This window comes from Enhydra lutris, unplaced genomic scaffold (genome assembly GCF_002288905.1).
Source record: "Enhydra lutris kenyoni isolate GAN:26980312 unplaced genomic scaffold, ASM228890v2 scaffoldscaffold12, whole genome shotgun sequence".
NCBI classification, from domain to species: Eukaryota; Metazoa; Chordata; class Mammalia; order Carnivora; family Mustelidae; genus Enhydra; species Enhydra lutris.
The window spans coordinates 14,417,318-14,430,255 of NW_019154096.1; the positions used below are offsets into that span (position 1 = coordinate 14,417,318).

Consider the following 12,938-nt stretch of genomic DNA (forward strand, 5'->3'; position numbering starts at 1 on the left):
TTAAAAAATATATATTTTAAAACATAGTACAAGACAAGTGTATCTCCACACTAGATAAACCACAGGACACCAAACTTGAGCTCTCTGCCGTGGGGCATTGTACAAGGAATAGCATATAAGGACAGAGAGGACATGGCAAACAGAAGCAAGGATGCAGTGAAAGAGGATGGAGGGGGTGGGATCAGCGTCCGAGGTTGGCTCTGTTGAAGAACAAGCAAACTGAAAGGTAGAAAAAGGTTAGGATAGGACTTTTTGGGGGTCATGAGTACCGCATGAGATTCTGATGAATGTGGTAGAGATTTTCCATGGAAAACCAAACTTTTATGTAGCAGGCAAAATAATCCCTCCCTCCCGCCACCACACACACACCAAGCTCCTTGTGTCCTAATTTTTTGTCCCACTCCACATGTTACTCTTACATGACAAAAGGGCTTCTGAAGATACAATCAAGTAAAAGATCTTGAGATGAGGAGATTATTGTGTATTACCTGAATCAGCCCCATCTAGTCCCGTGAATCCTTAAAATGAGAAAATCTCTCTTGGCCATGGTTAGAGGGAAATGTATGGAAGAATGCTCAGAGATGTAATGTTGCTAGTTTTGCAGTGGAAGGAGAGGTATATGGCAAGCAGCCTCTGGAAACTGGAAAAGACAAGGAAATAAATGGATTCTCCCCCTAGAGACTCCAGAAAGAAATTATAGGCCTACTGATACCTTTATTTTAGCCCAAGGAGACCCATGTTGGATATCTACAGAACTATAAGATTATAAACGTGGGTTGTTTTAAATCACAGATTTGTGGTCACTTGTTACAGTAGCAACAGAAAACCAATATAATGTATATGCACTCAAACTTCAGGAAAAACACTCATAAACCTCCCTGAAGCCCATCCACAGAACAGATAGAGGCTCCTTATGCTAGAAAGAGTTGAAGATACAACATGATCTGAGAGCTGAAGGTAGGAAACTATTTCTCCTTGGCATACATGCAAAGATCAGTTCCCACTCCATAACACAATGAGCTCCAAAATCTCATTTCTACAAGGATGGATTCATTCTCTGAACACTAACTTTGAGTCTCATTGAAGTGACATGTGACCCCTTGGTGGCAAAAAGATCTTTCTTCCCTTTTACAAAGTATTCATTATGCAAATAAAATTCTCCCCCCACCCCCAAGAAGGTGGCATTTTATAACCGCAGAGATTTATCCTGGCTCCTTCTCTCGCTTTGAGCCAAACCTAGGTCTGGAGCATCCTGTTACAGTATCATGTCTCTATCAAGATCTTTTTGGGCACCATATGCCTGAACCTGGCCATATGCTGGCTTAAAAGGGAAGGGAAATGTTATCAGGAATGTGAGCTATCTGACTCAAAGTTGTTTTTAGCCTCAGATCTCATTTCACCAGTTCAAGTTTCACAATCCTTGTAACATTTTGAGATTTTTTTTTTTTTAAGTTTCATTAGAATGTCCCTAGGTGATGCCACCATGGCTGTGAGAAATAAGTCTAGTTTAAAGGTTACCAACCCAATCTAAATACTAAACTTAATAGTATCAGACACTGCTTCTGATCTGATCCTTAATTCCAGATCCTATGATTTTCCAACAATGGGGTACAGAATACTCTGGAATGGTGCTAGCTCATAAAGCTAGGACCCATCAAGGTGGAACCTGGAGGCTAGAAGGGAAAGGAAGAAAAGGACAAGGTATTTGGGGTCCTATGGAGGTTTGTTAAGATGTAGAAGTGGCCAATGTATTGGGGAGACAAACCTGATTTCACGAGGAAGGCTGTCCGGGGACCCTGTCGGTATTTGGTTCCTTCCACTAACATGCAGAGGAGGTCAAGGAACCTCCTAAGGTGTTACAAACTTGTATATATATACATCTCTGTTTTTCTGAGTAAAGGTACCATAGGTCTGAGAATCCAAATTCAACTGTAACTTCCCATCCCCAAATGTAAGAATTGCTGCCCAGTATATTTCCTCATCAAAACTATTCTAATTCAGGGATGCCTAGGTGGGTCAGTCGGTTAAGCCACTGCCTTCAGTTCAGGTCATGACCCCAGGGTCCTGGGACTGAGTCCCGCATGGGGTTCCTTGCTCGGCAGGGAGCCTGCTTCTCTCTCTGCCTCTGCCTGCCACTCTGCCTGCTTGTGCACTCTCTCTCTCTCTCTGATAAATAAATAAAATCTTTAAAAAACACAAACTAGGGGTACCTGGGTGGCTCAGTGGGTTAAAGCCTCTGCCTTCGGCTCAGGTCATGGTCTCAGGGTCCTGGGATGGAGCCCCGCATGGGGCTCTCTGCTCAGCGGGGAGCCTGCTTCCTCCTCTCTCTCTCTGCCTGCCTCTCTGCCTAGTTGTGATCTCTGTCAAATAAATAAATAAAATCTTAAAAAAAAAAACACAAACTATTCTAATCCAATACTCTTAGCTCTTACTAATCATATGTAAATGATTCCCATCACAGAATCCTATTAAATTTCTGACTTGCCCTCTGATAACAGTAGTATTACCACTTACTTTCCCCACTGTAGGTGAGATATAAAGTGGTCTAAAGTTATCAAACATCAAGTATCTTTGAGAAGTCTAACTGTTGATGTTTTTCCTGATTAGCCTCTGTGGAATACCCACCCCAAAGGGCTGACATACATTCTATACACAAGAATGATTTAGGTTTTTTGTTCGTTTGTTTGTTTTGTTTTGTGTTATTATTTTGAAATATGCATGGGTATATAGTTGGCCTGTTCTTGCTGAGAAAGGCAGTCAGTCACCAATGTGGTGGAAGAGAAACAGGGTCACTGCACAAAATTGGCTCTAGTCAGTCTAAAAGAGCTTCATTATAATAAGGCTTCAAATAGGAAGGAGAGTGCCCCAAACAGCAGAGAAATGACGAGGCTGAGTCTTACCTGACCTGAAGTCACATAAGAATAAACAGAAAAGAGGTGGCAACTTGTGAGAAGGGTGATACAAGAAACCTATTAATCTGGTTGGAGAGCAGGTCACCTTGGTTTTGACACCCCTCCAACCTTTTGGGGCTCTTTGATTCTAAATTTAGTATATTGAATATTTTAAAGCAAAATTACATAGCAGCCAACTTCTCTGTAGTTGTTGACTCATTTAGGCTGTGCGGCCATAAAAAAAAAAAAAATCTAAAGGTCATGCTCAGAAGCACAGCGCTCCCTTCCCACTGACTGAAGGCTATGATTATGCTGTACACATGATCCTACAAAGACAGCTGACACAACTAGCAGCTGAATTCTTTCTTCTGTTTATTTCCAGAAGAGACTTTCCACAGACAGCTGCAATGCTGGGCTCCCATCAGAATGCCATGCCAACCGTGCTGCAGACAGCTTTCCACCTCTGTCCTCACCCTGGACCCTGGGCTGTCTCCAGCAGGTCTAGCAGACCAGAGAGGCCAGCCCCGGGGCTGCTTCAAATGCCTCAAGGACACTACTTTGATCAGCACAGAAGCCACACCTGCTATTCTGTAATCAAACATTTATAGGCTCAAAGTCTGGCTCAACTTTTTCACTTGTGCAACATCAGGCCAGTGCCTCAGTGAGTCCCAGCCTCTGGCTTCTCCTTCATAAAATGGGGCTATTAGTACTCACTTTGTGAAGAAGAGGCAAAAGCTAAATGAGATAATATGTGAAAAGAAATTGGCTTGATGTCTACACTGTCATCACTAATTATCATTATCACAGAGGAAAACCTAATCATCTCCAGCATGGAATAAAAGAGGACAAATGAAATCAGCATTTCTTTCTCCAAGACTCTCTCCTCTTCTCTCCTAGCCAAAGGCTGATTATCTCCAAAATGAAGGCAAAAACTGTAGGTTATTTACATTTCTCCTCAACTCAGACTCAATGATACTCTCACAGCTGCTTTAAGCTGCTTCTGTGACTTATAAGGATTGCCAGTCAAAATCAGAAAGCCTTGCCTTGTGTGGGAGTGGCAAGCACAGCATCAGCATTTCTGGGAAAGCAATACCAGGCACAGTACAATTTCTGACGACAAAAGGCCCACCTTTGTTGAACTCGTACTGTTTCTTGGCACCTGAAGGAGTGGTTTTGCGGACTCTCGTGAGCTGGCGTTCCTGTTCTCCCCTGACACTCTGGCTGGCTGGGTACCACGTGCTCTGTCTCCTACAAGAAGAAATAGCTAAAGTAGAGGAGTTGTCAGTAGCCATCACACCGGAGTGTTCTTCAGCTAGAAGTGGGTCTCAGGGCAGGGAAGCACAAACAAAACACACTCCGCAGACTATAGTCGGGGAAGGGGACCAATAAGTAATTTGCAATTTAAGAAACATTTTTCTATCAATCAGTTGCTACAAGATTACAGAATAAAGAGAAAAATAATGAAAAATCTAACATTCAAGAGAGACAATGTAACCATGCCATAAAAATTTTCACATTAAAAATATTATAGAAGGGTATTGAATAAATAGATATATCTGAAAACATAATTTCTAGAATATTTATAACATTGGCTCATTTTTGTAAAAACAAACATATGTACGAATACACACACATACAGATTGAGATACCAAAATCTTAACAGTGACTAACTCTAAGATGTCATTTCTTTTTTCCTTTTGGGGGCTCATCTACATTTTTTAAAATAAACATGCATTACTCCTATAATAGGAAAGAAATTTAAGTCGGTCTGAAACCTAAGGAACACATCATTTTTATGAATTCCAGTCCCCAAGTATGCAAGCATTCTCTTCCCAATCTCTCTCTCTCTCTCTCCTTTCAACACACACACACACACACACACACCATTAGCTACACTGCATCCAAAGAAATAACTACACTGGACATCCCATGATGCAATCTGCGCATTAATTTAGAAGAACTCCAGAATGCTAAACTTTCTAGAGAATATCATAAACACATCAAAGCTAACATGAATCTGGATTCACTATAAGAACACATACACTAAAAATGAAAGATTTATATACATTCAACAGTTGAACCACTATAATTTTTGAGCTGTGTCAAATCTCTAATTGACAAGTTTTCCCTGCAGCAAAATAGCCCCTTTACCTGAAAAAAGAAATACTAAAACTAAACTCAGTGAGAAATTGTATAAATCCAGATGGCTACTGTCACACAGTGAGAATATTCATGTGCTGCAGTACATCTGGGTCTGACTGAGCAGTATACTTTGGTGGCAGTGTAGACCAAGCTTTCTTATTTGGAGTGTGGGTTAAAGTCAGTACAAGTACCAACATGTCAGATGTCTCAGAAGTCACGTTTCTGAAACATTAGGATAATGAAGTGGTTTTTTTTTGCCAAGTAGTCATCACAAGCTTCTAAAACAAAATTATGGGGGACCTGTGTGACTCATTCAGTTAAGTCTCTGTCTTCAGCTCAGGTCATGATCTCAGGGTCCTGGGATGGAGCCCCACCTTAGGTTTCCCGCTTGGTGGGGAGTCTGTTTCTCCCTCTCCCTCTGCCCTTCCCTGTCCCCCACCCCCAGCTCATGCTTGCATTCTCTTTCTCCAATAAACAAATAAAATATTTTTAAAAAATAAAATTAGATATATATGCCTTCCTCTAAGAGGGTTAAAGTGGGGAGTTGGGGCAGAGATAAGGAAAGGATTTAATTATTCCTCCAGGATCCTTTAATACCATTTCTCTAAGCCTCCAGCTTCAGGCAAAAAGACACTCTGGACATAGTAAGTGCTTGTAAAAAAATTCTACAACTACCCAAATACTGGCCAAGTTTCCCCAACAGTGGGTTCAAGTGAGATAGCTCTGCCTACTACTTGCTAGGTATGTGACAAGTTACATCAATTATCAGGATCCCCACTTCCTTGTCTGTAAAATGGGGATAATACTCCAAGGTCACAAAGTTGTTGAACAAGATGTCATTAGAACATATCTTAGTACCTGTCAACTGGAGGTGCACAGCAGATGGGAGTTATGAATGCTAATATTTCTTTTATAAAAATTCCCTTGAATCTTAATATTCTGAAAGGTATGTTAAGGAAACCCTCAGAGACTTAATCCAAACAAGTTTATCAAAAGCAAACCTATGTTTGTGGTGGGATGCTTGTTTGTTTCAGATTTATATACTTCAAGAATATAATCTAGAAGTTTCTCAAGAACTTTATAGGAAATAGGAGAGTAAATCCCAATTCTTACTCGCTCCAGTTTTTATAAAAATAATTTCATGCTTTTGCTTAAAGGGAGAAGGCAGAAAAAAGATGGATGTCATTCTAACTAAATTAACGAAACAGTAGCTTCCAAAGATATTGTGCTGCCAGGTATCATTTATTCATAAGGACATAAAGGAAAAAAGTTTATAACAAGAACAGTCATAATTATGGTTATTGGCCTCTATAACAGAGACACAGAAGACACCAGGACTCACCTTTTTGGTGAGTTCACATCCCTATTCCAATTGGGCTCTACCACCTGACCAGGGACAAGGTTAACTAGGACTGCCAAAGAAAGTTCTTAGAATAGATAACGTATTCACATACGATTGAGAGAGCATATTCTTCCCCTGCCCCTAAAAGTGACACTATCTGGACAAGAACATATTTAACATATTAGCTTTGCTCATTTAAGCTTCATTACATCTTTGAGATCTGCTATAATACCCTCTGCCAAAAATTCTAAAACAATAAAACAGAGTGTTTACCTTAAAATAACTGAGAGATATTTTTTACTTAAAAAGGAATCACCTACTATAAACCAAGGATGTTGACAGTTAGGGAGGTTATGTAAAAGTGACTAAGACAATCCTGCCCCCAAAGAATTTTAAAATCTACTGTTTGACAAAGACGAAAGTGTAAGAGGGCAGACACTAACTTGTTTACTGCTGTGGTAATGTGCTTGCAAATGGACAGGTCCATGCTGACCAATGGAATTGAAGGAAGGAGAAGCCAAGACCCTCTCCCCCAGGCTTGTCTTCCTGGCATCTGGCCAGGCAGAGGCTGGAGGGGCACCTGTAAGACAAGTAATCCTACATCTTTTCCTGATTCCAGCTATCCCCTATCATTTGACCTCGTGTCCTGTATGTCCCAATTACAGCCTTGGTGCAGTGATTTGCTGGTTCTCTGCTATACACAGAAGCAATTAAATTGACTTGGTTCTGAGATACTTCGTAAGTAAGGTGCCTATAAAACAGACATTATTTCTGTTATTTTCTGATCCATGAGCAGAGGCTAAGATAGTACACACAATAAGAGAGAAATTGTCTATTAGATTGAGAGGCTCAGAAACTCAGCTGAGTCAAGGAAAAATTAGCTGCTGCTAAGCAGAAATAATGAAATATAATATTTTATCCTTGTTGGGACTTTAGTGAATTCAGCTGACTCTTACAGAACGTGAGAGAATCTAGTTTTGATCCAATGTGATGACCACAGTTTCATGTTCTTCAGAGCCCTCCTTGTACAAATCTGTAACCCAGAAGAAAGAAAAAAAAAATGCTTTGTCCTAGTCCTAGTTTTTGCTTAGCTTAACAAACCAGAATGCTACTCTTGGGCCTCAAAGACCTACACATCCTTTAAATCTTCCTTTCAAGATGTGTGGTCAATCAAAATATTAACTTTTTTCATCTTCTCACACTTGAGGTTTTATTTGTGTCCATTCCATTCCCAAATTAACTAAAAAAATTTACTTTCTTCAACTACTGGCTTAAATTTTAATTTAATTTAATTTAACTTAATTTTAAATTAAGTGGGTTTATAACTAATCACTGCTCTTCCCAAGAGCTCTAACTACATGGTTAATACATCCGATATTTCCATAGTTTGGAAAAGCATATATATTCAGCTCTTAGAATGAACAGGCAATGTGTTATTAATCTACCCTATCCTATGTCATCCCAGAGTTTTTTTTACCTTAATCTTCACACATCTGTGAAAATGACTTAAAGTCCTTTTGAATAACTGGGGGTTTTAAAGACTTTTGTCCCTGATTAAAAGAACTATTGGATTATCACATCCATTTTATAGTTGGGGGAAAGGGGCTCTGGAAGAGCTGATTTATAGTATCTTCTAAACATGTGTCTGATTATTATTTGAAGTGTTCTGGGACTTTAAGACATATTACTTAGAGAACTGTTTCTTCAGACCTCTTTTTTAAAATAATTTCTGCCTGCCTTGGTCATTATTTCAACACAGAAATAAATCATGGAGGATGAAAGAGGCATACATTCAAAATCTACACAGATCCACATAGTAGGATCTCCTCTGGTCTTATTTCCTTACCTGAAACACAAGGATATCGCCCGCTTTACTGCCTACATTTGTAAGAACTTCTGGTAGAAAATAGACATTCAAATTGGGATATTTTGTTCACTTTCCAAATCAAATAACATTCATCGAGTGCCTCACCTGTACTGAGCACTAAACTAGGCACTTTTAGCCTGTATGTCCTCATTTAAAACTAGGAGGCAGATCTTACTCTCTCAATTTTCCCCAAGGAGAAAAATAAAGTGAAGATAAGACAGAATTCTTGCCACTTTATTTCAACATCCCAAGTTTACTATTATCAAATGACAAAACTAAAACAATTTAGTAACTAATTTAACTCCTTTATTCAAGGAAAAACAATCCATGTATTTAGGGAGTATAGAGCTTATCAAACAGTGGAGCTTTCTTCCTAAGGTTTTGTGGGCAAGAATGAGCATTATAGAATGTAAGAAGAGGCAACAAGAGAACAGGGCATGAATGGCTAGGAATTCAGGGATTTCCTTGTAAGGCTAACAGGTCCTGTTTTCTAGGTAAGATAAGCTAGTTAAGGGGCGCCTGGGTGGCTCGGTGGGTTGGGCCGCTGCCTTCGGCTCAGGTCATGATCCCAGGTCCTGGGTTCGAGCCCCGCATCGGGCTTTCTGCTCGGCGGGGAGCCTGCTTCCTCCTCTCTCTCTGCCTGCCTCTCTGCCTGCTTGCGATTTCTCTCTGTCAAATAAATAAATAAAATCTTTAAAAAAAAAAAAAAAAAGATAAGCTAGTTAAAGCTAACTCGAAAGATTGTGACAGGTGTTAGGGTCTCTTGACAGGTATTTTCAATAAGTGCAGGCTAACTTTGTTTAGATTTGTGACATGGGCTAGGCCACTGAGATGGCCTCCATTTTGTGGGTCCCAATATACAAATTAATATCACCAATGTCCCCCCCCTTTTGATAAATTCTTAGTTGTACTACAAGTATTGATCAAAATTCAAAGTATTAGTGCTACTCTGAACTACCACTCCTTGTTGATGTTGGAATCAGGATGAATCTCTAACTGCAATTCATAGGTTAGGATATCAAGGTGTTGGTCCTTTAGCTGGCAGTTTCTTCATCCCATTTTTTGTCATTCTAGACACAGAAAGACCATTTGTCTCTTTACCAGTGACTGCATGCATGCATTTAAAGCTTTTGAGAGAATATAGTGTATCAGGGAGACTATTAGAATGGTTATAAACTGAATAATACCCAATGTTTGGAGGATCCTGGAAAATTTCCAATGCCACACCCCCCATGGCTCAAACCAACTTAGATTAAGTAGATCAAAGAAAGACCCCATTGAAGGAGTCATTTTCTCAAGCCAAATGCCTTGTTTATGTATTTTATATAAAAGTTTCCACTTCTCCAGAAGTGTTTATCTACAAGTGTATTCCAGAGAAACTGAGGCATTGGAAATGAGGGAGAAGTTTGTGATGGGAAGATTTATGGAATCACCAGCATCACAGTAAATCCAACAGTTGACTTGGGGGTTGGATAACCTGCTTTTATAATCATCTGAAATATGTAAACAATGGCAATGTCTTTCCAGGCCAGGGCAAGGCAGTAGGTTGACAAGAGAATGACAAAGACCTTCATGACGTAAGAATTAGGAAAAGGGTTGTTGGAAAGAAAGGAGAAATGAAAAGAAACATTCTTAATGTTTTGGGAGGAAGCAGTCTACCTCTACGTCAGCTAATTCTCTTCCTAGTCAATTTGATTTTAATATCTCTAGCATTTGTGCAGACCAGAGGTTAGAGAAAGTCTTCTTCAGTTGTGAAATAAGCACCCAAGTTTAAAGACCTTGTAATTTGGCAACAGTGTTGGTGGATGAGAGCACTTGGTAGAGTCCATTCCATTAATCTTTATGAATACTTATTTGACAGTTTATGAATACTTATTTGACAATGCTTTCTACATAGTTTAACATGTCAAATAGACATAATTTGTTTAACATCTCTCTCTTACCAGATGAAAAACAAATCTTTTGAGATTTTCAGGGACCCTCTGGGAAATATCAAAGATACTTTGAGGTCAAGAAGACTCCATTTAGAGTTTGATTTGAGGAAGTTGTCAAAATATCAAAACATTTGAATATTTGACTAAGTAGGACCATCGATTATTATTGAATAGTTAATTATCTATTAACCCAATTAGGAATAGAAGATTTGAAAGGCAAACACAAAAGGTTACATTGTCGTGAATGAGACTTAGCTCTTTTAATATGAACAAGACTGGGTTCTATTAGATAATTCAAGACCTGATATAAAAACAACATGAAACACAGGAAACTATTTTGCTAAGGCAAAAAAAAACAAAAACAAAAACAAAACCAACTTTGCTTTCCAGGGAGATTGCCCAAAAGGTAAAGTGACTAAACAAAAAGGCTTTCACAATCACTTATCAAGAGCAGACCCATAGCAAGAGAATACTTTATCTTTTTAGCAGAGAAGACCAAATTTTAATTTTGCACCAGTGTACTTTTAATAATAAAACTCATTTTTTTTAAAGATTTTATTTATTTATTTGACAGAGAGAGATCACAAGTAGACAGAGAGGCAGGCAGAGAGAGGGAGGGAAGCAGGCTCCCCGCTGAGCAGAGAGCCCGACGCGGGACTCGATCCCAGGACCCTGAGATCATGACCTGAGCCGAAGGCAGCGGCTTAAACCACTGAGCCACCCAGGCGCCCCAATAAAACTCATTTTTAAGGGGGAAAAAAAAACCTTAAATCCATTCTAACCTTAGCCAGCTTGACCACAATTAACATTAATTTCCTAAGATTCCTTTTCTACAAAAGTTCTATCACTTTTTATATCCATTCAGATTATTTACTATGCTTTGTCCTTCTTTCTCATTCTGAAATAGTCATTTTACTTTCTTTACCTATTTTCATTCACAGTGGCTTACTTTCACCCTTATTATTTTGAAATAGTTTTAAGTACATATACTGATTTATTTATTTTTTTTTCTTTTTTTTTTTTCATATACTGATTTAATTAGTACCATTAGAATCCTAAATTCCTAGTGAAAATTAAGAATTAAGCAAGTGTGGACTGGCAACTTTCCTCAGTAAACTTTTCAATGTAGACAAAACATGTTTACTAATAGACCAAATACCCTTATTTCTTCTGTAAAAGGAAGTCAAACGTAGATAATGCTCAGTAGTTAATGTTTCAGTATTTTATATTCCTTGGAAATGATTTAGATATTCAACTGATACCCATCACTTAATTTATCTCAGTATAATATCAAGGTTTCAAGTTACCAAAAAGATTTTGGAAACTTTTAAGTAGATATACAAAAAAGCATAATTATTATTGGAAAGTTCACTTATAAACTTCTATCTTACCTCTATTTAATTTATTTGTTCTTAACAATTATGTTTAGATTACTCATGAAAAGATTTGCTGTTTATTTACTCATGAAATTATCCTTTTTTAAATTTAACTTTTGTTACTTAACATACAGTGCAATATTGGTTTCTGGAGTAGAAGTCAGTGATTCATCACTTACATACAACACCCAGTGCTCATCACAATAAATGCCCTCCTTAATACCCATCACCCACCTAGTCCATCCCGCACCCACCTCCCTCCATCAACCTTCAGTTTGTTCTCTATCTTTAACAGATAACATGAGCTACTTTAACTTTTAGTAAACCTACATAGAATAAAAGTTATAGATTTACTTTTAGTAAACCTAGATAGAATAAAAGTTATAGATCTGTTTATACTTAATATTGATAGCTCTAAAGACATGCCAGTTTTTATTAAGCCAACAAATTTAAATTAATATTTATTTACCAAGATTATCTTAGATTAAAACAAACTTGAGAAACATTTGGGTTACTTTCTATATTCCTGTGAGCATATATAAATATATATATAAATATAACGGTACAAATTAATTTTGGCAAAACCATCCAGAGATAGAAAAAAAACTACACATTTGTAATATACAGACATACATAAACATTGATAGTTATAAAGAGGTATCTTACAGCTTTTAATTTCAAATTTTAGCCATAGGACAGGTAAAATAATATAAAACTCAGTAGCCTTTCAAAGAAAAGTTGGGTCCAAATAGGTTTCTAGCAAATAGAATAAGTTAGATTACCTGCTCAGATGGCTTACACATTTTTATCATGTTCATGGGAAAGAATTCTAATTTTTCATAGGCTTAGGCTCCAAATACCCATTCTTTTTTCCCTTCTGATAGAAATTATCTCCCTAAAATTTGCATTTCAAAGAGATGGCTTCCATAGATAAGAGTTGTTGAGCAGACCAGGTAGAACATTTATATCTCAAAGACACAGAAAAAGAATCCAAGTTTCTCCAGAGACTTTTGTTTCCTAAATCCAGAATTTTATACTTACAACCTTCTGAGATGAATAGAGAAAGTTGGGGATTGGTTTTAAAAAAAGAAAAGTAAGTGAATTGCTTCCAGAGATTCACTTATGTTTTTGTAAAAGACTCAATTTACAAGACAAGTACATTTGTTTTTAACTCCTCAAAGAATTAGGTTGCAATCTGAATGCTCTCAAGGAGTCAGACCCACCCAACCAACTACATTATCTATCTCCTCCTTTAGATCAGAGGGAAGATCTTCAACTAATATGGAAATCAAAGGATTCCTGTGTTCTAGATTTAGAGCTTTGTCCTTGGATAAAGTTTGTCTTTTTTTTTTTCTTCCCCCTTCCAGGCATATTAAGCTTAGAAAA

General features: G+C 38.0%; 1 protein-coding gene across 6 annotated transcripts in view; it reads right to left on the minus strand.

Moving 5' to 3' along the window:
* The window catches only part of LOC111144942 (family with sequence similarity 13 member C), a 157,611-nt gene that overhangs the window by 87,999 nt on the left and 56,674 nt on the right, over positions 1 to 12,938 (minus strand). For all 6 annotated transcript variants that reach the window (XM_022499555.1, XM_022499560.1, XM_022499558.1 and 3 more), the window contains one exon: positions 4,021 to 4,139. In XM_022499555.1, coding sequence (XP_022355263.1) covers positions 4,021 to 4,139 — 119 coding nt within the window. The remainder of the gene's footprint in view (positions 1 to 4,020; positions 4,140 to 12,938) is intronic.